This window comes from Pempheris klunzingeri, chromosome 13 (assembly GCF_042242105.1).
Source record: "Pempheris klunzingeri isolate RE-2024b chromosome 13, fPemKlu1.hap1, whole genome shotgun sequence".
NCBI lineage: Eukaryota > Metazoa > Chordata > Actinopteri > Acropomatiformes > Pempheridae > Pempheris > Pempheris klunzingeri.
Window position 1 is genome coordinate 9,794,125 of NC_092024.1, and position 27,838 is coordinate 9,821,962.

The window sequence follows — 27,838 nt, forward strand, 5'->3', positions numbered from 1 at the left end:
GTCACAGCTGTTAATATTAAAATCATGAAAGTTTCTTTGGTTTTGTGCCCCTAAAATAAGATAAGCTAATACGCACACAGATGACTCATTTCACACACTGGCAAATGAGGCGACCAGCACATGAGCATGTGGCGTTAGCATGTAGTTTGGAGCCATAAAACCTTTTTATCACGATCTTTTTGAGGACATGGCGGGGGAACTTATTGGAAGTCTACAATTAGGGATTTAATCCTGGTGCACCCAACTACACAGCGTCTCTGCGGCATAACATCATTAAACTAGAGAATGCAATTTCTAAAGAAATTGCGGCGCGAATGCTGACTGCTGAAAAGCTGACGCCAAACTGGATTGCTGACGTTTGAGTTGAATGAAGAATCAGCAAAAGGAATATGAATGAGGTTCTAATCACTATGAAAGGGATTTAAGAGTTGAATAATGACCAGAAACTATGAAAAGTGAAAACTTTGCATGTTTGCACGGATTACAAATCAGTAGATAAGAGTTGTTATTGTAATACTTGTATAACGTTGAATATTCTGAATGGGTTGAGCATGATTCCAAAGTTGAATGATACCTAGAATATATGAAGGAATAGTTGGAAAGGTGGGGAAGTTGAAAGGCTGACGCTAAACCAGAGAGGTAGATTTGAATGGTGAACGAACCCTGAAACAGCTGAAGGTCAGAATTTATCAACAGTTACAAAGGACAGTAGCAGAACTGTCAAACTGGCCGAAGTTGCACTGTATCACTCTAAAAGGCTCAGAATTTGAACATTTGCTGGTGATATTACATAAAATGAAACAATGTTCTAGAAAGTATAAAAGGCAGAAAAAAGTTTAACATGGACATGTGAACAAGACAATTGAGGTGCTCACTTGGAGCTTTTTTCATTTTCACGATTTTGGCCTCTTGCCTCGGTACATTCCACCATCACTGCTTCAGATTCTGCCGCCAGATTGCACCATTCATCAATTGTGCCTCTGTTCTGTTCAAACTCCCCGACTGCATTGTCAATTTCTTCACTGTTTTTCTCATATTTGTTTCTTTTGACAATGTGTGGGACAAACTCAGGATGGTCAGAGCCTGCTAGTTGAACCCAGCCGTGATTGTAAAATGACTCATATGTGGGCAAACCTCTCTTTTCAGTTCCTGTTCTGATCGGTGAGGGAGGTGCAGTTTCAGTAGTGTGCCCTAAAACTTCTCAGGGTATTTCTCCTGTGATATGTGGGGAAATTTTTTACTTTTTTCTGTTGGCCATAGACCATCCTGCACGTAGAGGCAAAATCAGCCAAGCACATCTAATATGCCTGCATGATCTCCTTCATTTCATCCCTTTCAATGACAAAGTCCCTGTCTGAGTTCTGAATCAGTGTTTTAAGCTGTGTATTTGCACTTCTGTCACTTTCCTGTACAGTTCAGGTTGTGTGTCTGGATCTGGAAGCTGGGCTGTGATGTATTTGGACACAAAATTACACACACTGAGATCATCGTCCTCTCCATAAACCGGTGCATCCTCTACCCAGATGAGACAGTGTGGGCTTCCTCTGTGCTGAAACTCGAATAAATCTGACTGCGTCTTTATTTCGCACCAGTTTCTCAACCTCGTATCTGTCTTGCAACATCCATGAGGTGATTTTGCATCCATCTCTGGTGAAAGGGTTAGCTTTACGTAACTTTACTGTCATGCTGCAAGTGGCCATGTGTATTTCAGTCGCAAACTGTGCAAAGAACAAGTAGTTTGTGTCTCTGGCGAACCGATCATCTACACTGAAAAGCCTTGTTTTGAAATAACTGCTGCGTGTCAATCTAATAGGTCTCTTTTCAGTGTTTTGACCAGTGGGGAACTGAGCAGGGAAAGCCATGGCCTCCAGTTTAGGTGTTCTGAAGAAGCTGACTGGACTGTTTCTTTCTGCCGGGGCAACAGAGTAGATTCCTTCTCTGAAACACAACATGGCTGAAGGCGTGATTCTAGAGCAAGTCCACCTTCCTCCTCTGCATCATCTTTTTGCCCCCTGTGGTTCACTGTCATCACAAACCAGCATGTCATCGTTTTGTTTCTCATTTTCAGGCAAATTATGCCAATTCCAACAACTTGAGATATCAATCCACCAAAATTTCAAGGCTATCCAATTTCTTCTGAAGTAAACCAATACACTTTGAACTGGTGAATTAAACTGTCAAGACTTGTAAAGACAAGAAATTTAAGTCTGACACGGTAGACAGGTTTAATTAAGTTAACATCACTGCTATTTGTGTGTGAATATCTACATTCCCACCACAGACCATTCCAGTTATATTCAGTAATACAAAACCTGAAGTCCTATATCAGATATGATGTGTCCTGATCCTCGACTGTGTGAATTTACCAGCAGAGATTAACAAAATGTTGTATGTTATGAATGTCTCTTTTAGTTTTTGGGATGAAGTTTTCAATTTAATTTCCAAACATGTTGTGTAAATAACAATTTAGTTAACTTTATTAATGTTGAATTTATTCAAATGGAATATTTCAATAGTTACAGTGTAGTAATCATGTTTATGTGACACACACTCGCTGGTGTCATGAAATGTATCTACTCAGTGGGGCTAATTTAGAAGACGATGTTTCACTACCACCTTATTAACTTAATTATACTGAAAAACTGCAATTCTCAAGAGGAGGAACTGTGACCATTGGGGTGCACATGGGTGAGTTGCATGCTGCCAATGAGTGGAATGGGATTAGTTCTTTGTACCTGCCTGTCCATGAAATGTTTGCTCTGACAGGTCCAAAGTTCAGAAATACATTGATTCACTGCACACGCTGTGTGCAGAAACCTCCTTTATCAAGTTACACTTTCTAACACTTCTGGCACAGGGGCAAGGGCCAAGCTGGATGAAGTGGTGGTCATCTTACATTAACTATGTATGAGCAATCTTCATTGCCTAACATTTCATCTGTGTGTGAACTTACTGTCAAGTTATCAGCAGTGATGGTCATGGAGGCCACAAGAGTGTGAATGCTGTTCAACAGCATTATTAATGATGATATATGCTGTGAATGCTTTCAACATTGATTGCAATGTTCTAAAAAAATCTGCAGTATCATGATATTGTGATCAAATTTTCCATCCAAAAATAACTTTATTCATATTACAGCTCAAATTTAATATGGTCAGCAAAATTGCGAATTGGACCTTTAATGCCAAGGAAGAAACATACTGTAAAAACAAGCTCACACCTGGAATACATTTAGATGACCTTTGCAGTGAAACATGACATACCTGGTTTATTACTTGTTAGCAGCCCACAAATACCACGAAGAGGTTAAAACGAGACTTTTAAAAACTAATTTTCGCTGTGAATGCATTTAACGCACATCGCCTGACAGACTAGCAGCACAACAACTACATTTCCCAGGATGCACTGCACATCCTAGTTGAAAGGTCGAAGAAGACGTCAAACTCATGCTGCCAGGAACTGGAACAACAAACAGCTGAATTAACGCTAGCTAACGTTAAGCGTTGCGTTTACATTTGTTATTTTCTGTGTTAGTGCCGTAGCTTGTTGTCGCCAGAAATGTCCGGAAAGGCCAAGGACATCCTAAAGCTGGACCTGTATGGTTTACTCGGTATTGAAAGCACTGCTACGACAAAAGAGGTGCGTTTAAAGTAGCTTTTAGCCGCTAAGCTAGTTCGATAAAAAGCCCTTAGTGTCAAGTTAGCCGGCCTACTTTACAGACTGGACAGTAATGCTTAATCAGACAGTCTATCAGGGTGTTAACGTAATGCTGAACATTAGTTGTGTTTGTAAAAGGAGGCTTAAAGTGTGTTAGGACATTTTGATCTGCAATTAGGAGGCTATGGTAGCTTGTTACTGTAGAGCTTGTATAAGTGTGTGTGTGAAATAACGTAAGACGGACAGTATTTGTGTGTGTAAAGAGACAAGGAAAGTGTGTAGTGAGATGTTTGATCCAGTGAGACCACGGCGGGTCTCAAAAGAAACAACAACCCTGTTCATTCATGGCTGAATCGTAAAGGTGTGATGCATCGAAAAGGCCACTGAGTGGCGGCGTTGCATCAGTGTTTGGCATCACTAGCTTAAGTTTGAATGTTCACTCCAGGGCTGCTACAAACGATTGTTTGATATATCGATTAATCTGCCAGTTATTTTATCGAATGGTGGATTAGTCGTTTGGTCCATTAAGAAGATGGTGTATGTCAATAAAAGTGAAAGTCGAGGGGACGTCATCAAATTTTCTGCTTTGCAAAAATATTCAACTTACAATAAAATAAAACAGCACATGAGCACAGTGGACAAGATGGAAGTGTGGAATTTTGGCATTATTCAATTCATTATCACATTAGTTCTCAATTATTTGTCTGTTACTCTACTAATCGATGAAATTATTTCAACTCTGATATATTCCAAGTACGTATAAATGCTAAATTAATTTGTTTTTATGCCTGTCAATTCAATGTATATTCTTTATCTTAAACTAAACCAACTGCAAACGGTCACAAATAAGCTTGGGATGGTAATATGATTCCACCTGATGGAATAAAAAACGATGTAATACAATGGGACGCCTCTGTTCGTGCAGCTGTACGTAAACAGAATTTTACCTGAATGGCATTTTGTGCCTGCATGGATTTCGTATAAACTCTGGGAATGTTCCCTAACGCTCCCCTGTATTTCCCACCCCGGAGTGGTTCACCATGATATACTGAATCCAGCCTTTTCTACGACCACCTCTCCTCAGTTTCCAGCATCTAGAATCCACAGGCCCTAAGGGAAATTAAAATCGCTGCCAAAATGAGGGAAGAAGTTAATTTCTTAATTGGATTTCAAAGTCCTGTCCTCCCGAGAGGATTATCCTGGAGGAAGTTAGTGGTTGTGGCTTGGGTAGAACTGAGACTCCAAAATGCAGAAGGCTGGTTCTGAGAGGCCTGTTGATGGTCGAGAGAGATAGCGAGCGAGTGTGTGTGTGTGCGTGTGTTGCATTAAATCTGGAGGGGCTCAAAAATCAATCAAGTGTGTGAAGACAGATGTCATCAGAGGGGCTACTTATCCCAGTTGTTTGGCCCACTGCTCCACCACCACTATCAGACATGTTGTTTATCACAGAGAGAAGGGAGGAAGCTCATCCCAAAGCCTGTTTATGTGGGCTTAGCCACAGCTTGTAAAACATTGTCTTGACGTAGAGGATTTGCGCTCTGCATCTCCTCCTCCTGGTTCTATTTAGCATCTCCTTCAGATATCACTGCTGTTGACCTTCCTCTGAGCTAGGCTGGTTGATAAATGCTGGGAAAGCTGGCATGTCAGACTCCATGATTTAATGACTATGGATGACTGGGGTTTGCTTTATCCTTTTAGTACAGAGGGAGGCTGTTGCTGAAGGCTAACCACCATTTTAAGAGTTATGCTCATGCATATCAGCAGGGTTTTGGCAATAATGTGTGTCTTTTACCTACCACAGACTCTGTGGTGAAACAGTGTCAACAGCCAAGACCACACAAAATTTCTTGTGGTTTATTTAGCTACTTAATTGTAGTGTACCTGATGTGTTTCAGTGTATGCAGTAACTACATGCCTGTATGATTTATTTATAGACCGAGCATCCAAGGAGAGGTGATTGCTTCGCACTGTAACAGCGTGTTGTAAATGCATTCCTCTCAATAATGAGTTACCTCTTTAAGTGTCTGCTTGGTCAGAACAGGTAGATTAAGATTGTTATTGCATCCTATGGAGAGGTTTGGTCAGGATCACGACCATGCAAGCACATGGAGAACAGATCACACTGTCTCACTCTTTCTCTTCATTTCATCCAATTTTTCCTCTCACTGTAGCTCTCCTTTTCCCTGTGTTCATGCCCTCTTTGCCCCTGTCCTTGCTCGTCTCCTTCCTTGTCCCTGCTGTGCCTGTTAGTATTCTCTTCCAGCTGATAATGTCCCGTAAATAGCAGAGAGTTGTAATTAGAGAGGATGGGCCCATGGCAGATCAGGCAGCTAATCAGCCACACAGGCTAGGGGCCCTACCCGGGCTGCACTGCGGCTACACCAGGACCAGTTTGTCAACTATAATTGGCACCAAAGACTGGTGTAATGAGTACAAGCTGTGGGCTTGCAGTTAAAACTGTGGCAGGCAGGGATCAGGGAGGCACAGAGAGTCTGTTTTTCGCCAGGCACTAACCATTAGGCTACTGTTGGCCTGCTGATGGAAGAAGTCTTTCCTTGATTGGGTCCTCCTTCTACAAACTGAAGCGTGGGAAATAATTGAGATTTCTGCAGTTCAGTTTGTCTTGTGTATGAGAAAAGGAAAGTGGGCAGTCTGGAATAATTAGAACTGAGAGAGATAAAGATAAAACAGAATCAAACACAAATTGCTCATCTGTAAACACAACTGACACCAGTTGGTTTTAAACCAGGAGTTATTGTGGGTTTGTCTTCATGTCTTACTCATAATTGACTCAAGAGCCAGTCCCCAAAGGTCATGGTGAACTGCACAAAGATAATTGTGATGGTATTGATTAGATTAATCATGTAACGAGCTCCACACGTGTGCTAACCTCTTAAAAACTTGGCCGTCTTTAACTTTTAGTTTGACCACATGACTTCAGTGTCTTCCAGCATCAATTAAGGCTTGCGTGTTAGGGCATTGATAGGAGTAATCATGTATTATTTAACAAAACAAGCATCGGAGACAAGACATTGTGAAGGATGCTATAGGGCGTGACAAGAAAAGAGGTGGAGATGGAGAGAAAGGGAGGTAGGATGATTTACTAAAATGTAGAGAATTCGGCATGCGAACTAGATCTTAAACTGAACTCAGTGAAACACGAATGACGATGAGCAGCGTGGCTGCCCAGAACAGCGTCAATGATGACAGGTTGTGCTCGTCAAACGGCTCAGCTGGCCAGATGTTTGTGCTGACAATGTCAACCATCTGCTGTGTTTACAGCAGATGTGGAGACATGTTTATCTTGTCAGCTGGCTGCAGGTGATGAAAATGAAAACTGGAGTGTGAACTGAGGACATGGCCTGAGCTCTTAAAACACCACAGCAGTGGTTTGATGTGTTTTAACCCCCTTTATTTCAGATCATACATACTTAACGTCACAGCTGTGAACTGATTTATTTGGAACTTTTATGCTAAGTCTTTTTACTAATCCAGGCATCCATTCATTGAAAGTATGAGCTAAAACTGGAAAATAGTGTTATAGTCCTTTTATAAAAGCAGACACACTCTCTCTGTATTGCCAAGGTTGTGTAAGACAGGGGAGTTGTCCAACTTGTCATTACCTATCCATTGCTCAGGACTCAGTGGTTTTCATAATGGATTTTCTTGCTTTTTTACCTTCATCTCGGTCCAAGAGAAGAACATCATTTTGTTTTACCTGCACACCTGTATAGGGATGAATGACAGTACATTTGAACTTGAACTTTAGTTTTCAGTTCCTTGCTTGTACCTCTTTGAGATGTTTGGCCAAAGCCAATGATGGCATGCACAGAGAAAAGACAAGGGAGACGGAGGGAGGCTGAGAAGGGGAAGGCTTAGGCCAACAGTAAGCATATGTGTTTGGCACCAGTCCACAGCTCTGTGTGTCAGTGTCGATCTGAAGGAAGGCTCTGTGTGCCAAGCAGCCAGACTAAATATCTCTTAATGAAGTCTAGTCTCTGAAAGCCCTCTCAATGAACAAAGTTCTCAATTACTATTGGAACTATAATGAGAAATCTGCTGACCAAGAGATAGAGGAAAGGACTTGTGACATTTAGGAGCTGTCTGAGCCACATAATCTTCAGGGGGCTCACTGGGGGCTTGTTGCTTTCATATAATCACGAGGAAGCTCTGCGCTTGAACCTTGGACAATGGGCATCTCCTAATGTGTCTAAGTCAACTGTCACGGAGGCGCTTTGGAGTTGCTGTTAAAAAGGCTTGGACACTGATAGAATACACCATTTGGCTCAGTTTCCTCAGAGCTGAGACTTGTTTTCCCCCCAGTAAAGTCAGCTCTGTATGTTCTGGCGTGCATTCTAGAGATAAAACTGTGCAAAACAACACACAGGGAAACGCTGCATATGCCAGAGGACAAGGCGTCCAATGCAAACGTTTCCCAGACACGAAGAAAGGAGCTCCCAAATTCTGTGGCCCGTAGCATACTGGCAGGAGACTGATTTGCACTGAGGGAGGGGGGGGGGCATGGCTGATTAAAACTGGTGAGAAAGTGTAAGTCAGCGGATGTGTTTGTGTCTGTGCTTGGATGTATGGGGGCTGTACGTGCCAAGTCCTAAGCATGCAATGCATATATATGAACGTGTGTGCAGAGAGCTTCAGCGCTGCACTCTACAGCCCCCACTGGTCTCCACGGAAACTTTCCCTGCCTCCCTTTCTCCAGAGGAGCAGAGATCTAATGAAAACCACCTTGTCATTAACGGGTCCCCAGAAGGACCAATGAATGGTTAACATTCCAAGCAGTGACCCAAAGTTAAAAAATCAGCCATAACTAAAACCTCATATGACATTACAATACTCCAAAGTATTGTTTAGTTCTTCCACTTTAGTTCTCTGAACCCCCCAAAAGTTCTGGCTACCAGCCTAAGATATTAATGGCGGCCTTCTCAGATTTGTTATAGACAATGGCACTCTGTTTCTGTGTGTTTTTGTAACATTTTTTAAAGTTTGAATAGAGATGGACTAATGCCGGGCTGCAACCCAGGCCACATTTATCTTGCAAACTGGCAAAGGGCCTGAGAATAGTTTGGAATTCTTGTGCGCTTAATTCACTGCGCAGTATGTGCAGCGGTGGTTAGATTCCATTAACAACATGTCAAAAGGACACAAAGCAGAGGATCAGCTCAGGTGTTGATTTGATCCAAACAACACAAGCCCTAATATTTATTTAAATGCAGGCCACGCTTCACCCCCAATGCTTTTATATCAGATTGTTACCATTTGAGACATTATTTCAATGGGACCATCATTTCTTTTATCCCGACTTTGATTTTCTGGGCCAAGGACGACAGGATAAAGATAATTGGTTCTGAGAGTAAGAATTTAACTTTCACATGGCCAAAATCTGCGCTTAAGTGGATGAGTCGTACTCTTCGTGTCCTAATCAACTTTTTCCACTCTACATAACTTGAGGGCTTCTTGTGTTTTTCTCCTAGATCAAGAAAGCTTATCGACAGAAAGCCTTGACATGCCATCCAGACAAGAACCCAGACAACCCAAAAGCAGGTGAGTGAACCAGTTAATGTGTTCACTTGTGTTCGTTTCTCTTCACCTTCTCTCCATTCTGAGCCACGGACCTCTGTCAGTCACACAGTAGAACTGAAGCAAGATTTATTATTTGTTTATGCAATTTCTTATTTGTTTTGTGAAGAATTAGGGTTAATCATCTGATGGAATGGCCATTGAGCTACAAAACCGAAAATGAATTCTCTAGCGTTGCAGTTATACCCTGCCAGACAGCTTAGCTGCAGCACTCTGCAGGAAGTCGAACCAGTGCCTGTCTGTCCTGTTGGCTTTCTAACCAGACAGGACCAGCCAAACACCACCATCACCACCAGTGTTTCCACACTCTCGGATTTATGAGTCCTTCTGCGGCCCTTCGCCAGCCAGCATGTCAATAATTACACCAGGAAATCTCAGTGTAACATTCTGTTGAGAGAGGGGGAAAAAGGCACCTTGGACAAAAGACCGAGGCATGTTTTCAAGTGAGGTTTATGCGGTTGCTGGATGGTTCAGACAATTCCTGATTATGTCAGGAAAAAAAAACTGGGAAATTGGTGGGGTTTGGGTGGTTGAGAGGGATAATACAAAAGCAGGGGGTCGTTTTCCCAGAAATGGAAAAGCAGTGGTTTGGAGGGCCTCAACACTTGAACCCGCACACGGACAGACTTGGTCTCTATCGCACGAGAGCAGAGCAAATCTTGGGACGTGCTGCCCCTCAAGGGAAGGTTGCATGTGTGCACGAGGTGACTTGGGGGTCACGATTCCTCACTGACTGAAGACACCCCCCACTATTCCCTCATTTTCCTCAACCCCCCATCTTGTGACACTCCGAGCTGCCTCGTGGGCATGGTAGGTCTCCCCCAGTTGGATCTCATTCCGGCCCATTATATGCGTGTAGGTAACCTGACCGCCTCTGTTGGCAGCCTGATCTCCAGAGCCTCCTGTTAGTGTGCACTGCCAGTCCCCATAGGGAGTAACAGTATCAGCCCGTTAGGCCTCCCATAAGTGAATGATTAAGCCTGGCTAGTATAGTGCAGTAGAGAGGCGGTTGTATGATGGGGAGTGGGATTGTGGTCTCCCTCTGTACATTTGCGTGTGTGTTTTTAGATGACAACTGGGGATGGAGCCTTGCATGGTAGTAGCGATTGCAGCAGTGGCCCCTCGAGGTGCTCTAATGGAAGATAGAAGGACAGGCCGATGGTTTGTGAAGGAATGCACGGATGTGTCATCGGAGGATGTGGGTTTCTTGAGACTTGCGGCATCTTTTAAAGCACGAACTGAAAATGAAGTGTCTTAGCTCCAGCTTGAACATATAATGCAAAGCATGTAACACCTCTTTTGGCATGCGCCCCCTGTACCATGTCAGGTTCACCTCTTTCGCCATGACCCTCTTTTTTTATCAGTTGTGTGTCAAATTGAAAAAATTATCAGTGTTAAATCTTTGTGAAGTGAAGTTTAGTTTTTAAAGCTCATATTCCACACATAACAGATCGTTTCCTGAGGTAATAATATATTTAAAAAGTGTTTGTGTGTATTCATTAGCAGAATTCTTGGTTTTCTCACTTCTTTCGACCCTTTCTTCTAGTGGAGCTCTTCCATCAATTGTCCCAGGCTCTTGAGGTGCTAACTGATGCCGCTGCCAAGGTAAAACTACTAAAAGTGTTGATATAAACAAACGAAGATATATATATATATATATAAACACACACGCACAATTCATCCTGGTGTTTAATACTGTTTTCAGGCTGCCTATGACAAGATTTGTGCTGCCAAGAAACAAGCCGAAGAAAGAAACAAGAAACTAGATGACAAGAGGAAGAAAATTAAGCTAGGTGAGTCCCTGTGTGATTCTCCAAGCACTTCAAGGCTCTTGATCTACTCTTAATCAATGACATTCATTTTTATGAAGGGCTATATTTATTCTTTTGTTATTGTCATTCATATTCCAGAATTATGTGAAGGACTGATATGTTTTTCAAATGCATGGATAGTCCAGTATGAAATGAAATAAGAACAGTCAAAAGTAATAGTAATTCATTTATTACTATTTACTATCATTAGTTCTACTAGTAGTATTATAATTTAGTGTGAATTTAGTTTGTTTTATTGTGGAAAAGAAATTCAGTATCAGTTTATGAAGGTGATACGGACTCGCCTGCATGTGTCTGTGTGTGTTACTATGACAGACTTGGAGACCAGAGAGCGACAAGCAGAAGCTCACAGCCAGGAGGAGGTGCAAATCACTAGAACACTTGAAGAAGAGGTAAGGGAATACTTAAGTATACTCCAGGCCTCAGACATTTTTTTCCAGTGCATCCAGGAAACTCTGAAGCACAGCCAGGTGCCTTCTATTCTGTTTTTTGTCAAATACTCCCTCCTGATTGAGTTGATATCTTCCAAAGACTTGGGTCAGGAACAAAGACTCCGTCTGAGAGAGGGTCTTTTTCACTGCTATATCATAATTATCAGTAACTCCATTAGGTGATATTGCATGACTTGATGCACTTTGTCCAGAAAGCCAATGATAAATAAAAATGGTGTGCGTGCTTCCAAGGTGAGTCATGGCATGCTCTCAATGTGCTTAATGCATGTAAATATGTGGCGATTTGCTTAGTAGGAGGAGGTAACCAGTAGGTGGCATTGTTCCATTTTTTTGTCTCATTTTGTGGTGTTATTGCCTTAACTGAAGAAATAAAGTGGTCTGCTCACATTCTTGGAAACACAGAATAACAGAAAGGGCGTCTTAGAATGGGGAAACCAGACAGGTGATGAGTTCAATCAGTGCTTAATAAGGAGTAAACATGCACGATCTTCTGCCACTCAAAACCGGTGTGTCTGTTTGTGCACGTTATTTAGTGTATGGGTCTGTTTCCACCAGATCGCCCGTTTGAGAGAGGAGGGGTCCAGGCAGCTTGAGGAGGAACAGAGGCTCGTCAGAGAGCAGATCCAGAGAGAAAGAGAAGCACAGCAGCGGCAAACAGGAGACTGCACTCAAAGATGTATGTTCACTTTCAAGTTTTAACCTAGTCCAGTCTACTCCAGTCCAGGTTAACCAAACCAGTTCAGTGCAATCCTGCTCTGACAGGATTAATCCAGTTTAATTGCGTGAAGTCCTGAACGCCTCAGCTGAGTGAACCCCTGTGTTTCCTGACCACCATACTGTCAGTCCAACCATTGTGGTCACCAGGCGCCCTGCGGTTCACCAAATAGTATTCACACAACAAACAATAACAATAACTGGATGTATGTTTGAATTTATGTTTCACTTTAAAACTCTTTGAAGAGGTCTGTTTTATTTTTTTGGCAGTGGGACAACTTGGCAAGGTATCATGAAATGTCAAGCACTGCGTACAGACATAGTCATCTATCAAACTTTTAACCTCTTGATAATATTTCAGTATCAAAGCCTCAGATGTCTCCCCCCTGGAGACATGAAAAAATGAAAAGTTTTGTAAAATAAGACTGTGGAAGTGTGGGCATTTCAGAGACTGAGTCTTGGCCCTTGCCTAGACCTTTTTGTGGCTGGACAATTACTCATGCATAGTCAGCACGTCTTTTGGGTCTCTTCCATTTGCACGCAGTCAGGCCTCCCCAGCACTCCCCTGGATCAGCACTCTGCCTGTTCCATCCCAAGAGGTACTCATCGGATCATCAGACTGTAGCAAGAGCCATATATTTACTATTTTACAGCCAATTTAAAATTGCTGTCCATCTGCCCGAGTCCCTCGACTGCTATCTTAAGTGCCATAATTCTTACCTCAACAAAACAATTCTTTGTCTTTTCACTGAACTGTTGCATCTCTCCCCTTATGTTTTTTTTCCCCTCAGACTCAGGCTTGGAGAGATGTTCCAAGAGCAATGTGACCCCCAAATTGAAGGTAAGGCTTTCAGCTATCGGGTTTTCAGTTGGTGGATGAGATTGGGAAGAGGAGGGGGGTCCCTGCTATATTCAGGAGGAACTGCTCCATATGAGTGAAAGTGCAGGCCGAATCTCAGCAGGGATTTTGATAGAACCTTAGACATTTGTAATTCATTATTTGGAGACCACATACGCTGCCTCACCACTGAGCGTACAGGCTGTTCTAACGCCCATTCCTCCAGAGTAGGCCGGCGTCGTCTGGAGACCTGTAACTATGCCAAGTGAGGCCTTATTATATTTCCTCCTGGAAATGGTCAAGCCTGCGTGCATTAACGGACACTGGGGATGTTAGCTAATGTGTTTGGACATTAAATCTGGTTTTAAAATGTGATAGCCATCTTTTGCACCAGTGTATTCCTCGACATTTGTGTATTCAGTTAGAAAAACAAACAGCAGCTGCAAGGACATTCGAACAACACTGCATAGAGTCTTAGCATTTTTCATTTTAATGATTTGTATTTTTTGCATCCAGTATGGTTTGTATTAATGCCAGTCTCGTGTTGTCTCTAGACTCAAATCGAGAACTGCTTTTTTAAGGTTAAACCTGTCTAGATCAAACAAATCTCTGGGATTATTAGATAAGTGATGTTAAGCATAATTATCAGCTGTGTTGAATAATTTGAGATTATTTCAGTGAAACTGACTCTGATATCAGTGACGTTTGGAATTATGACAGCTGCTGAAATTATTCCCCTGATACATTCTGATCTCTTATTCTTTCCGTGTGTACATCAAAAGCAGAAAGAGCCATTTAGTTTGGTTTCACTAATAGCTTTCCTATCTGCATATTTATTTAAACCAGAACCAAGCAAACACAGCAATGTGTAAGTTGTGGGCTAAAACCGTAGACATCACATCATGCGAAAAACATCTTATTCGAAGATGAATGGGTAAAAAGGTTATCGGTGGGCACAGGAGACTGCTCTTGGAAGAAGAATGTACAATTTCAACCATAATTGTTGTTAAAAGAGGATATGTGGACATGGAAATTCCCAGAAATCCCTTTTGTCTGACAGTGAGCAGAATGCTGGAGCTGAATCAACACTTAGAACTTGCCATTTATAATCCTACTTTAAGCAGTTTGCGTGATATTGGCTGTACTCTCCCGTACTTTGTACAGGGACAAGAGAAGTTGCACAATATCTCTTTTTAAGTGAATAGGAACTCAAAAAAATGATGAATTATGTTGTTGTCTTTTGTGGAAACTGTTCAGCCTCATGTGGAAAATAGTTGTATGGTAATTTCTAAAACAGCATTTACACAGTGCAGTATGGCTTGTATCAAGACTTAAGTAAAGACACAGAAACATTGTTACACAAGCAAATAAGTTAAGCACACTTCAAACAAAGACGCAACACATCCCAGAGGAGGACTTCCTCTCTTTCTGCCCATGACAGAGTACCTTGGGCATCGACCTGCTTTGGATTACTTGGTCATTATTATGTCTGCTGTTGTACTTTATTCTGTGGAGCTGTAGTCAAGCAAGTGAGTCACCATGTATCATCTGGTCCAGGGTCAATTTTCACCCTTCTTAGCTGTCCGGCACCCTCTGTATGAATGGAAATTGACTGCGGGTCACATAGGTGGTGCCAGGGTGATGTTCCAAGAGCTTAACAATGTCTTTGACCTGTAGCTCCAGTCTGTACTGATGGTTATGGTAATGTCTGCGTCATCAGAGCCAAGTCTTCCTGGCATGCTTTGTCTCTTCGTGAGCTGAGTTTAATCAATTGTACTCTAATGATTAGACATTATCATGCACTTCTTTGATTCTTCAAAGTCCTCATGACTAATACAGGCCTCTCCTTTGTGTCTTCTTTTTCATTCCAGTTGAAGTGGAAGTGTAAAAAAGATAACGAGACGAATGGAGGCTACTCTGAAGACATTCTTTTCAGACTTCTGCAAAAGGTACACGTCCTGAAAATCAATTAAATAGTTCTACAGTGATACACGACCAATTACCTACACAACATAGCACTTAGCTTGGCTTGCCTGTAGAACTCACACAGAGTTACAGGGAATTGCCAATTTGACTTGGGTAATATAATAATATACCACTGAGGTAGTTATTCCTTTAATATATCTGGCTGTATTAAGACATTACATGCAATGTTGTCAATTAATGAGCAGGACTTCGTTGCAAAAATTTAGGATTTACACAAATTTTGCATCAGTGTGAGGAAACACTTAAATATATGAGATCTTTAATTAACTGGATAAGACAAACAGACATTCCCATCTGGGTATTAATCTATGAAATTTTTTCAGTTAAATTTTCTGGAAGTCTGCTACATCTGGATATATATTGCAGTTGCAATATAAAGCCACATATACTATGTAATGATAGGCTTTTATCTCTTTAACCTCCCTGTCCCAAAGCAGAGTTCCATGGTAACAAACCTGCCTGCAGAGTCCGGCTACATTTGAGGTCTGCATGACATCAGCGCTGTAGATTGTTTTATTCTTCCCCTTAAACAAGACCCATTAAGTTTTGTTGCAGTGAAAGTGCTGAGGGCAATGTTGTAGTGCCCTTTTAAAGCCATGCACACTATTGTTTGTGCCCCTCTTACCAGGTGATTAAGCACTTCCAAGGGAGGCATTAGGAAATGTGCTCTTCTCATGCAACCCAGTACCACGATCCGTCACAAGGGCTTTTGGTGGGGCATAGGCTGGCCTGAAATGTGGATAGGGCAAGTGTCACTGACGTCAAGCTGTCCAGGAAAAGGCGTTTGAATTTCTCCTTTGCACGAACTCAATCACTAGGATCCCAGGCAGGAGGGCTGTGTCATAATAAAGACTGTGGAAAGAAGTGTTCTTCCTTTTTAAATTCTTAAGGAAAGGGAATGGATTTTAGGAAAAAAAAAAGTTTGGGATGGCCAGCTCCAGTGAGTGACAGTTAATGGTTTGAGCAAGTAGAAATAGCAACCGGTGCGTGGGAAAGCAAGTATAGTATGTGTGTACTTCAGCATGCGTACGTGTGTGGACTTGTGGACTTTGGCCGCTAAACATTATACATCTTCGGTTAAGGGGTAAAAAAAACATGTAAAGAAATTTATTTTTTATTAAACAGTGGCCTTTTGAGAGTCTCCTTTGTCACTGTTGGCTTGCTCCAGTGTCCTCAGTAAGCATTGGCATTCCTGGACTTTCCCGTTCCCAGAAAGCTAAATTTTCACAGAATGATATTCACAGGGGTAGAGAGGCCAAAGCCCTCTCTACCCCTGCTTTAGGCGGGGTGAGGTTAATGACTGATGGCCTCTGTAATAGGTGGTAGAAACCCTGATGAATTTAGAAGACCTTTTGCTTTGATAATGGCTCCCCCTCTCTCAACCTCTCTTGGAGAGAGATCAGAGAGACTGAGATGCTCTTTACCCCGCTCCCCTTTTAGGCCAACCTTTCCTCCCCGTTCTGATTTGTGGCAGGGAGTTGGATGAGAGCCACCTATATCTTCAGCTTCCATGCCAAAAACATTGTTTATGAAATGTTGTCACTGTATAAGGAGAAGCTAAAATGATGACACCCACTATTGCTCCTCATCTCCTTTGAGAGCTCACTGAGGTCCCATTTTTGTACAAGATCTTCCTTGACGTTCCTTTTCAGTGTTACTGGCTCAGGCCCAAACATGTGAACTCTATCATTAGAGATTAGGTTTAATAACCAAACACATATTGAATCCTAACTTTCATTCCAGAAGTCTGTTAAATTCAACTGTGTTTTGAGTTTGTCAGTCTGCATGTGCTTTGTGTTTTCATGGTTACGGGTTGTGCTTTGAAAGGAAATACTAATTTGAATGTTCTGCATCTCTCCTCTTCCTCCATTTGACTTTTTCTTTTATTCTCCCATTCCTTACCTCTAGTATGGGGATGTTTTGAATGTGATTGTATCAAGTAAGAAGAGAGGAAGCGCTGTGGTTGAATTTTCAACCATGAGAGCAGCTGTAAGTACCTAACTCTTCCCCCGTCAGTGTCCTCATTCTGTTTGTTCAGTAATGAAAATCTTCTCCAAAACAGACATTTGCATAGAACCACATTTGTTTACCACCCACTTGCCTCGAAGTCTCAGCTCACCTGCTGAGTTTGATTATTACTTAGACTGACACCTGTCATAGACTTCCCAGCCTCAGGACAGTTTCTACAACCTAAACTAATCTTTCTAGTCATTCTGCAGTGTAGAGATCTCATGCTGATGGGAACCATTGGACGGAAGGACTTGAGCCTCCTCATTGTTCTACACTGTCTGTGTCCTCAGGCCCTTTGTCATGATGGTGTACTTTTTTTTTTGTTGTGGTTTCCTCACCATGGCGTGTGGTTTCCGCACACAGAACATGTCTGCCAGTCTACAGGGATCTGGGCACAGGTTCTGTGGTCTCTGCCTGCCCATCTCCAGGTGTCTGCCCATTTCCAGCCTTGCCCTGGGTGTTGGCCCAGTTACAGTCCACCTTTTGTCCTTGTCTACATGTGTTTTTTATACTACATGTATATAATACCAACAGTCCCTGCAGAAATACCTAGGTGTAAGATGGAGACAACACAAATTTTACAGATTTCAGAACAAAGAGAGAGTTTTTTTTGTCCTAATAACATACTGGCAGAGAAACATCACAAGATCCACTCATTGATTGTTTTGTATTTTTAGGAGCTGGCAGTAAAGAATGAAAGTGGCCTGAGTGAAAACCCTTTGAAGATTTCGTGGCTTGAAGGACAGCCTGAGGTTGCTGCTCCAGCATCTCAACCTGGCCAGTTCATGTCTTCACAGGTACCAGTATAACCCGAAAATACAATTCGCTCCCTCACTCATAAAGCATGTCAGCCCCATGTTACAAAATCTTCCCATGTACACAGCTTCCAACACAAACACTGTTGCCTAAACATTGTCCCAGAAAGCGAGGTATGTAAGGCCTCTGAGGTTTTATTTTTGTATCAGTGGTGCAAATATTGCCCCAGTGCTTGCTCTCTCGTCGTCTGGCTTAGAACAATGTGTTTGGTTAAATTGGCCCCAGTTTATTTGCTTTGGAGTGGGGAGGCGCTGGCCCGACATTGGCCCAAAGCCCCTGGTCGGCCGCTCGTTAAGAGGCCTGACCTGGGAGACTCGAGGAATGCTGCGCTTCTCATAGCAACCCAGGAGAACCTGCGTGCAATAATGGTTGCCTGGCACGTGAGACAGACTAAATGTCTGTATTAGTGCCAAATGGGCCTATGTCTCTATATTGCAACTGATATTAAAAATTATCATTATTTAACAATCACAAAGTAAGAAAATCTACAAAAAAATTGGGAGACGACAAATAAACTAGAATGCTTTTAGACAAACTGTCTGAGAATAGATCCCCTCTGTGGGACAGAACTCCATGTTGTAATCTGAACTTTTTTAATTGATTTTGCACGCCTAATCTTTGTGTTTTCGCTACCAGCACACATGCAGATGCCAAAAGGCACATTAACTCTTTTCCTGTCCAATGATAATCTCATTTCGGCTATATCCACAGAGTATGTACAAGGCTTTTCTTTCTTGTCATTAGATTAGTATGAAGTAATGTTTTTTATTGTCCATTTTACTTTTCCTACGTTGGGATCTTTACCTGTTAGGGGTTGCAGATCAGGAGACTTTCAGCACCCACTTATCTGTGTTTCCAGAGCTACTGCTGAACTGGATTTCACCCCTCAACCCAGCGCAGTGTCTCAGACCCCTTGTCAACGCTAGTTTGTGAGATTTAGCCTGCACACTGGGACTTGTCACCCTAATCTCTTTAAATGTTGTTATAACCAGCTATTCAAAACTGATTGCTTCATCTTTTTTTGTCCTACCCCTGAGAATGAAAACATTACTATAGCTGGGTAATTTTCGCATTAGCCCTCAGCGCGAATACTTCTTGCTAAAGAGGCCCCACATGACATAATGGGTTAACCAGTGTAAATATTACTAATGTCATTCCACATCTGGCCTGGGGTCAGTGGACTTGGGGTGCATTTGAAAACGAGAGAGAGATAATAAGAAGCCAGAGCCTTGGAGGTCCTTCTTCTTGGACTCTACCTGAAGTCTAAAAATCAGATTCCTCTCCTGTCATCTACCTCTCCATTGCTCCTCCACACCAGCCAGCTGCAATCACATGGGAGAAGCTTGGGTGAGGACTTGGTTCTGTAACCTCATTAATCCAAGCGGAGTGCTCAGAGAGTCAGGATCCCACTACAGGGAGCTCAGAGACCCAGACGTATGACTTCACCCTCGGCATCAGTTCCAGCTCTGCTGGGTGTAATAAATTCATCTAAGGCCAATGTGAAGGGCAAACAGAGTGTAGGGTAGACACATCCAAAGGCTTCTATAGGTGCTGATGGTTGGGATCTGAATGCTTTAGAGCTACTCTATTCTCCAACTGCATTGGACTTCCAGTCAGAGCTGTGTCCAGCTGTGGACCTTGAACATTACTAACTATACCACGCTGCGTTACCTTTTCACTACTTTCACAGACAGACAATGAGGAGACGTGTTGAACTATTGAACTCTGTTTTTGTTCTGCTTGTCCAGAAAGCCGATATGACATGATGTATTTAAGGGCCTCACTGCATTCACCCATTTTTTTCACACCATGGATATTAAAAATTTCAAAATAGGGAAGGGTCTCTTCTGCACAGTGCGGAACTGCTCCCCATTCCCCTGACTTAATTCAGACCCCTCTTTTTGGAGAGAATCTAGTTTCATCTGCAGTCTGTTCTTTGCTGTCTCTCTACCCTTTGACAAAATGAACATATTGTCATAGTGAGAGAATGGTAAATGGGCAGGTTTAATGAAAAAGTGCTGAAGTCATTCTCATAAGTGCAAGTACAGTTTTAGTTTAGTAGGACACCGTTGCAAATCTCAGTGAATCCTGAATGAGTCATGGTGCCTGAATGAAACTGCAGTAAAGATAATAAACAGTTGTGTCATATTAATTGTGGCCTGTGCCACTGATGCAAAGACAACTGGATCGGCAACTTCAAATATTCAACCATCAGACTGTTGATCAACTCATCATCATAACAGAACATAGTAACTTTCACCAGTGCCCATTTTAGAAAGGAACTTCAAGTTCTGTGTTCCTCGTTTAGATTATCAATTCCCGATCTCAATGCTACAAGAAATGCAGAGTAAAAAATCTCTTTGTATTCATAAGTAGGCAGGTCGTGAGATCTACTCACGTAGAAGGAATGCCATCTGAATGGCAGTTTGGTTGCATAATGCTTTACGCACGTCCTTTGTGCCATAAATCAAGCTTTCATTTTCCCAGGAAACTGTCGCCAGTAGCAGACAGAATTGCGTAGTGAAAGTGTGGCAAATAGGAAAGCAATCTAAACATGTATGGTGTCACTATTCTATTGCCATTACACTGCGAAATCAACATTTACTTCATTAAGATAAGTTAAAGCAAAAAAATAGTTTACTTTCATTTTAAAAAGAATGAAAATATAAATGTGCTGTTTATATAATATATGTGTGGCTGGCTGTATGGATTCCACAGAGTCTGACTAATGCCTTATCTCACGTCCCAGACACGAACATTGAATCACTGTCTAATCTGCCTTGTCTTTACTAGACGTAATGTTTGTCTAGATGTAATGCCATCATTAATCACTGTGTTGGGATTCGTGGTTTATTGCGTAGTTTCTTGTACCATATTATTTAAAGAGAATCTATTGTAAAGGATGTAAATATGAGCTTTCTACCCCTGCTTCTTCCATCTAGAACTGAACAGTCATTGCAGGCTTGTCACGACACAAACCAGATGCAGCAGATCAACTATTCTGGGATCGTTTTTCCAGCCCGCCAGTTTGCTGGTGCTTGAAAAGTGCACTCTCACCTAAAATAGCCCCCAAGTCTGGAAGAGATGCGCTGCATGTGGCTATAATGTTGGCATATTCAACCCTGGCCTGACCCCTTCTCTGAGGAGAGATAATGAGAGACTGGCAGGCTTCTGTATTTTGCTATCACCCAAAAGGAGGAAATCTTATTATTATTGTTATTATTATTATTACTTGTTAGAACTTGAAATAAATGTTTAATACCAGGTTTTAATGTATATAGTAGAGAGGGAGAGGCAGTATACCCATAATGCATGAGGTTGGTTATATATCGTCTATGTATAACAGGATCCTCAAGGAGTGAAAGACCACAGTTTATAGAAGAGATACACTGGTTTAGGATAGTTTGAAATATATAGACGTGTTTTTACATATTCTCATTTGACGCAGAATGAATTGCCTGGCTTGATTACAGTGTGGTCAGAATTTCAAAATATTGTGTTACGCCCAAATACACTCAGTTCATCATGCGTGTCATGAGATGGGATAGCTGGTGTGGATTGGTTTGGCCCCAACTGTCTATAATATGTTCTGACATGATAAAAACGGCATAAACAATATCCGTTTCACAAAATTCCCTTTTGTGTGTGCGTGCAAACCATGCAGCCTATTTAGATTAGATTAGATTGTACTAGGAGATGCAATTACAGTAGGAGGATACATCTCTTATTTGCCTCAACAATATTTTTAGTTTTTTAGTTAGTACCTGACAAAATGAATAGCTCATAAGAGCTACTCTTTAGTGAGATGACAGGGTTTCTTGGTATTCTGTATGACAGCAAGTTTAGATTTTTGGAGGGAGAGAAGTGGTACCAGATGTGATCGGGATACTTCACAGCTCGGCCAGTTTGTGCAGCGCAGACAAGATAATTTGTCCTCAATTACAGGCTCTTTCTTCTCACATCAGTCATGTGGCTGAACACTTGTTGAGCTTAAGTTTGTGATTCTTCACACTGAGAGCTCTAGTGCTGACAGACATTGTGTAGTCAAAGCAGCTCGTCTCTGCAGGAAGGCTTTTTCCAGACAAAGCTGATGAAAAATGTAAATTTTTAAAGAACTTTTTTGTTAGGTTATAACGAATAGGGATGGGTTTTCATGTAATCTCACTGGTTTTCTTTGTCTGGCTGAAAATACATGTAAAAAAACATTTGTTGGTATTTGTTTTTTATTATTGGTTTTATAAGTTAAAGATTTGTACCCTTATTTAGTAGCACAGTTATTTGTTTCCACAGTGTCTAGCATATGTCTGTCCAGCATTGCACAGTTCTTTGTTCTCTTGTGAGCAAATTAGACTTTGATTGCTAAGGGCCATTGTAGCAGACAGGGGAACAATATCCAATATCAAGTCTGTTTGACTGAATAGCTCTTTCTCCTGCTTATCTGGGAAAAAGTAGCCGGTTTAGAAAATTGCTGACACACTCTGGTTAACCATTAAATGCCAGCTCTTTGTAATACAGGTGTGCCTCAGAACAGGGCATGCCTTACAACTCTGCAGTTGCTTCAAAGTTCAGTTTACTATAACAGCATTTGTGACTCCTCATGAGATCTTGCTTCACATGCCTGTCTAATTTAGACTTGTGTGTCCACCTTGGAATAATATTGCAGTGCTTGTTGTGTTGGATAATCCAAGGCTATAATTTCTCTAGAAACTGTGACAGACAAGACTTATTGCCTCCAAAGTGGATGCTCTCAGTTAAAAAGCCAAATAAATGTCTGTCCATCAGAGTGTGTAAGCAATCTCATATGAGCTCTCTTAAATTGTTGACACGAGGAGTTCTATCCACAAAACCACCAAACTTGGAATTTTTGAAAGATATTTTTCTTTACTTCCCCAAAATACAAAACGGTACATTGTTCAATGCAAAAATGTTTCACAATGTGTTATTGTCATAACATATACAAGAAAAAGGGGCAGTCATATCCAGTTTAAAATGGAAGATGCCAAAACAGATATACAGTGCAGACATACCCACAAACATTGCTGTTTCTGTTTGGACATACATAGAATTCTAAATCTATTGCTAGAAGCAGGACACTTGTGGTTCGTGTATTTTGCAGCATGACCCGTGGGGAACTTAGGAATTCGACTGGTTCTTGGTTTGCCCCACAGCCTTTCTTAGTACCCCCCCCCCACCCCCCACCCCCCCACCCCCCTCCCCTGCTAACACACTGAGGCTCTGTCCTGACTCTCTCCTCTCCAGACCTGAGGAAAGTGGACCTGGATTGTCCACACAAATCTCAGTTTGCAGTTTGCGTGCTTACATGTACGTGCGTTTCCCTTTACTTGTGTGCCAGTGTATGTGAGATACAAGCATGTATTTTTCATGTGTCGGGGGTCTGTTTGGTCAGAAGGTAGTGTTTAAACCCTCATCAGGACTTTTGCTGCAGTTAATGGATGTCTCTGGTCCTCCTCCCTCGACACCCCCTGCATATGTGGAAGTATCACGTTACCCTTTACCACTTTCCCTCTCATGCGCCACTCACCAGAGCATCGGACTCTGATTTGCAGCTAAGAAAACAGCCTGCTCTGGCTTTTTTTTTTTCCTCCTGAGGTCTTGGACCTGTGGCCTGGCTTGGTCTGCAGCCCAACCTGCTGGCTGACTTTTATTGGAAGCAGAGTTAAGTGTTTGTTTTCACTGCATTGTTGGGAATGAGAGATGGGGGGTACCTTGGTCTACCTTTGAGTGGGGCCTCTGGGATGCGTGCGGAGGATAAATTGCCCTCTGCACACAATAGATTGGCAAGCACGCCAAGAGCCAAGACATCACAGCTCGAGGACCTTGGATTCTAGCCGCAGCTTTTCTTTTCTTAAACACAAACCTCTTAAGTCTTAACAGCCGTCTTCAGTGCTGTGCTGTGTGGTTTGGGGCATTACAATAGCAAAGGAGGAAAGCAAAAGAAGGTGAAATTGTCCAGCTTGACATCAGACATCAGAGTTCAATTATTAACTTTACCCACCTCTGCAAGGGGTGAACATAAAGCGAATATTAACTTTGTGTAGTTGGCTTTTCTCTTGTTTAACCTGTCAAGTGAGTAGACACAATGTGGTGCTCGACAGTACACTCCTTATCCCTAGAAAACTGCTGTAATGTCTGCAGCAAAAAGCATCGCATTTTGCTGAAATAGTAAATACAGGCACAAGTTTTCATCCTTTCCATCAGTCTGTTCAGTGTGGTAGTTTTCCTCTTTTAAAACAGAGGTGCTGTAAGTTCACTCCAAAGGTCGTTTGTCATTACCTGGTACCCAGGGATCATAAAATCGGATATCTCCAGTTTATTGGAACAATAACCACTCCTTGAGGATATTAGTTTGTATGTAAAATCAGGAGTGCGCCCTACAAAACAGTTGAAGTTAGATCTCTTCTCCATGCAACAAGAGTCCTTTTTAGTAAAGTATCGTTTAGCAAACTATCTTGTTTAGTTGTGCAGTTTGTCCATCACCTGTAGAACATCATCCAGGATTGAAGGGCCCAGGTCGAGGCTGAAGGAAAAGCCACTGTCCTCGTCCTTTTGCCCTCCATCGGTTTTGTCACAGGTGTCTGTGGAGTCTCCATCCTTGTCTGAACTCAGGCTGCCCCGTCCAGGGCCAAGAGTCTGACTGGAAGAAACATTTTTCCCTCGTTGGTTCCCATCCTCCTTTTCCATCTCTTCGTCTCCTTCCTCTCTGTCCAGAAGTGGCATAGAGCTGCATTTCTTTCTCTTCTGGGACCTATTGTGCTGGTGCCCCAGAGACCAGTCAGGGCTGTCTGAGCCCTCTGCCTCATCCAGGTTCAGACGCGGGGGCTTGGGTGGTGGCGAGCAGGCCAGGAAGAGATTCTGCTCGCTCTGGGAGCTTTGTAGAAGCAGATTGTGGCCCATTTTCAAAAAGGAAAGGTCTCCGAAGCTGTCTGTATGGGCATCGTTGCCGATATGTGAGATGTGGCGGAAATCAGCCAGTGGCAGGCTAATCATGTTGACAGACAGCACCTCCCTGCGCTTGGAGTTCCTGCTGGGCCAACGACCAGAGGATGGCTTTCTGTAGAGTGACGCTCTAAGTGGCATCTTGGCAGATCTGGTTGCGATAGACTTAAATGTTTTTATATATGAATCCTTTGGAAGTGGTGAAGCTTAAAAACATAATGCCATCTGCAACAAAACAAACAAAAGGAAAGAGAAATTATAATTTGAGAAATGGTAGTCTAATATCAAATGTCCCGTGAAGGTAATTTTTTGCGACACTGCATTATAATTCCATTTCTGCAATCATGCAGATTTATCTCTCATCTTGCTAGAATACGGAGCACGTCTGTGCTTGTCATGTAATTCTACACCAGATGTAAGCATTGGACTCTATCAGTCAGCAGCGATTGTTCAGAGACTGCACCTGCTCCGCTTGATTTTGATTTAATGAAATTCAGCACTATTTGGCAGCAGAGAGGTATTTGCAACAAGGCTTTGAAGCTTTCATTTCTAAATATTTACAGGTCAAATCCCTGTTTTTTCCCAGAAATGCAGGTGTGGTCTGCTGCCTACAAGAAAGGAAGTCCATTAGCGTTCTTAAGACTTCCAGTAACAAAAGCAACACAAATCCAGATTCCCACATGATAATTATTGTCTTGCGTGTCAGTGAATCGTATCTCTTCACATACTGTTTTGGGAGAACGTGAGGTTTAACTGTAATTTCTGTCAGAAATGATGTTTGATAACTCCACATGGAAACACATGTTTATGATTTTGTGAAACAGACAAATAGCTGATGGACGCAGTCCGTTTATTTTGCTGTGGTTTGAGAGTTATGCAGTGACTCTGGATGTGGAAGTTCATAAAATGAAATATTTTTGCTCCATAAATAACATCACACTGTTGACATTTCATTTCAAAAGAAGTTATCCGTTTGGTAATGTCTGTTTATATTATTAAAATTCAATTCCACCATCAGATCTTGAAAATGTCATACTGACATTACATCTCAGTATGACATTTTCAAGCTACATAACATAACATACATACTGAAACAATACAGTAACGCTTAAAATGGAAGTCAAACTTGGTCAGAAAAAGAAACTTGTTTTGCGTTCCGTGACCTGTAATCATTTTATTAAGCAGAACAGAACTCACTTAATCAACACTGGCATGTCGATTAGATAATCTGCTCAGTGATTTTATGGTCTCCCATACCCCTTTGCCCACATTAGATCTGTGTTCGTGACTTGAAACACTCACTCTGTAAATTTGTAAGCCACTACAGCAAACAGGTTTTGTTGGCCTGTAAAGGCTTTACTGGCACTTTAGTAGCAGCGGGAGGTTGGAGAGTGCGGACACATCGGCATTCCTTTCCAAACATGTCAGTTTGGCCAAGGAGGAGTCTTAGGATTTCAGCCCTGAGTATCATGTTCAGGAAACACTTCACGGCCAAGTAAAGATTAAAGAAGCTCATTAAAACAGATTGACCAAGAAACTTTCTTTAAATCATCTTCCTCAATGCTGCCATAAATCCATTTTCAGACAGATGAGGGATCCGTCTGATTAAAACCCCAATTTCAAGATTTCTCTTTACATGCAGTTGTCTGTCTAGTAGGATAAATAACAATAGAATTGCCAAACATTGATTAGTTAGTTCTTACCTGTGCTGCTGAGCAAATACAGGATATTTGAATCCCACACATGCACACACGCCTCTGTCAGGAAACTAGGCAGCGTCTACTTGCACACCCTGATAAACTCTTCCTTGACATGATTGGACTTGTTCAGCTGTTGCAGAGAACACCTCACTGCACAGCCTTGAGACAGAAAAACAGGGCGAGTTAAAATGGTATTTTCCCCAATGACACAAACATCCGATTTTAGCATTTAACTGCCAACAGAGCGTCTCTTACCTGTTTGACTATGCTGCTGCTTAGGTGAGGATTTTCAGTCCTTGGGCATTTGATCCTTTTTCCTTTTTTTCCCCTTGCTAATCCTTCCCAGTGTAAACTCCCTCTTGCACTGCAGAGCTCTCCAGGTGTGTTGCCAGTGAAAGTATGCTTGGCCTAATAAGTAAGCCAGGTGAGGTCAGAGTACAAGAGCATTCAGACATCCAGGTGGAGGCTTTTCTTCTTTTTTTTTTTTTTTTGTTTGTTAAGGCTTTTGTTAGTTTACATTTGCAGGCATCCTACATAAGAATAGTTGCCAGTCGTCAGATGATATCATCCTGGTTGCGGCGTGAGTTGGTCCTTAAGTCATAAGTGTTAAACTAAGTCCTGCCTGTTGATTGGCTGCAGCCGTTACCTGTGAAAGAGTGGGCGTGATTAATTTAATTCCTGTGATAATGAGAGAGACCCAATTGTGGGAGAAACTACAATGAACAGCTAATTCAAATAGCTGTATGAGTTTCAGAGAGGGGAGAGAGGCTGGGTTTGAAGAGGTTAGTGACGTATAGCAGGTTGCGTTTCAGAGTATGCGTGTGTTTTCTAGATTGTGTGCTAAAAGGAAGTCATAGTCATTGAGCAAACAGGTCAGTCACCCAGAGGAGGGGGTTAACTGATCTCTAATCTCCACGTCATTGTCTCTCTGCTCTGCTGATTTCCTGATTTCCTGCTTACTGTTGGCTTGTCTAAAGCCCCAAAAGTCCAACCCACTCCACAGGCCCTTCTGCCTGACTGGAGGCCTATAGCTTCTCTATGTAATCACAGAACACTATCGCACACAGACATGTATGTACAGGCATGCTGGGTTGCACAAGAGGGATAACTTGTTGCGTTTTCAATTCTCACGCCTCCAGCATGTTGTCTTTGCCTTTGGAATGCAATAGCAATACAATAATGAAAATTGTGTCAGAACAGCAAACTTTTTTTCTGCTCTATGGAACTTGTTTGAGTTAAAAGCACTTTGTTGTGCTCTCACAGCCAGTAATTGGTACTTGG

At 42.1% G+C, this 27,838-nt stretch overlaps 2 protein-coding genes across 2 annotated transcripts in view; one reads left to right on the plus strand and one right to left on the minus strand.

Moving 5' to 3' along the window:
* Positions 1–3,465: 3,465 nt before the first annotated feature.
* dnajc17 (DnaJ (Hsp40) homolog, subfamily C, member 17) overlaps positions 3,466–27,838 on the plus strand; it is a 31,582-nt gene continuing 7,209 nt past the window's right edge. The window contains exons 1-10 of the mRNA XM_070842762.1: positions 3,466–3,639; positions 9,147–9,216; positions 10,799–10,857; positions 10,958–11,045; positions 11,400–11,476; positions 12,092–12,212; positions 13,042–13,091; positions 14,960–15,037; positions 16,983–17,063; positions 17,762–17,881. Of these exons, the coding sequence (XP_070698863.1) occupies positions 3,559–3,639; positions 9,147–9,216; positions 10,799–10,857; positions 10,958–11,045; positions 11,400–11,476; positions 12,092–12,212; positions 13,042–13,091; positions 14,960–15,037; positions 16,983–17,063; positions 17,762–17,881 (825 nt within the window). The 5' untranslated portion in view covers positions 3,466–3,558. The remainder of the gene's footprint in view (positions 3,640–9,146; positions 9,217–10,798; positions 10,858–10,957; positions 11,046–11,399; positions 11,477–12,091; positions 12,213–13,041; positions 13,092–14,959; positions 15,038–16,982; positions 17,064–17,761; positions 17,882–27,838) is intronic.
* Positions 23,121–27,035, minus strand: LOC139212256 (cdc42 effector protein 3). The gene is made up of 3 exons (XM_070842763.1): positions 26,813–27,035; positions 26,561–26,716; positions 23,121–25,082 (listed from the first exon to the last, which is right to left on the minus strand). The coding sequence occupies exon 3, from the start codon at positions 24,996–24,998 to the stop codon at positions 24,375–24,377; it is 624 nt and encodes a 207-aa protein (XP_070698864.1). The 5' UTR covers positions 24,999–25,082; positions 26,561–26,716; positions 26,813–27,035; the 3' UTR covers positions 23,121–24,374.

Bases quoted from the DNA above. Each gene is read 5' to 3' on its own strand.
- LOC139212256 (XM_070842763.1), bottom strand. From the start codon at position 24,998: ATGCCACTTAGAGCGTCACTCTACAGAAAGCCATCCTCTGGTCGTTGG.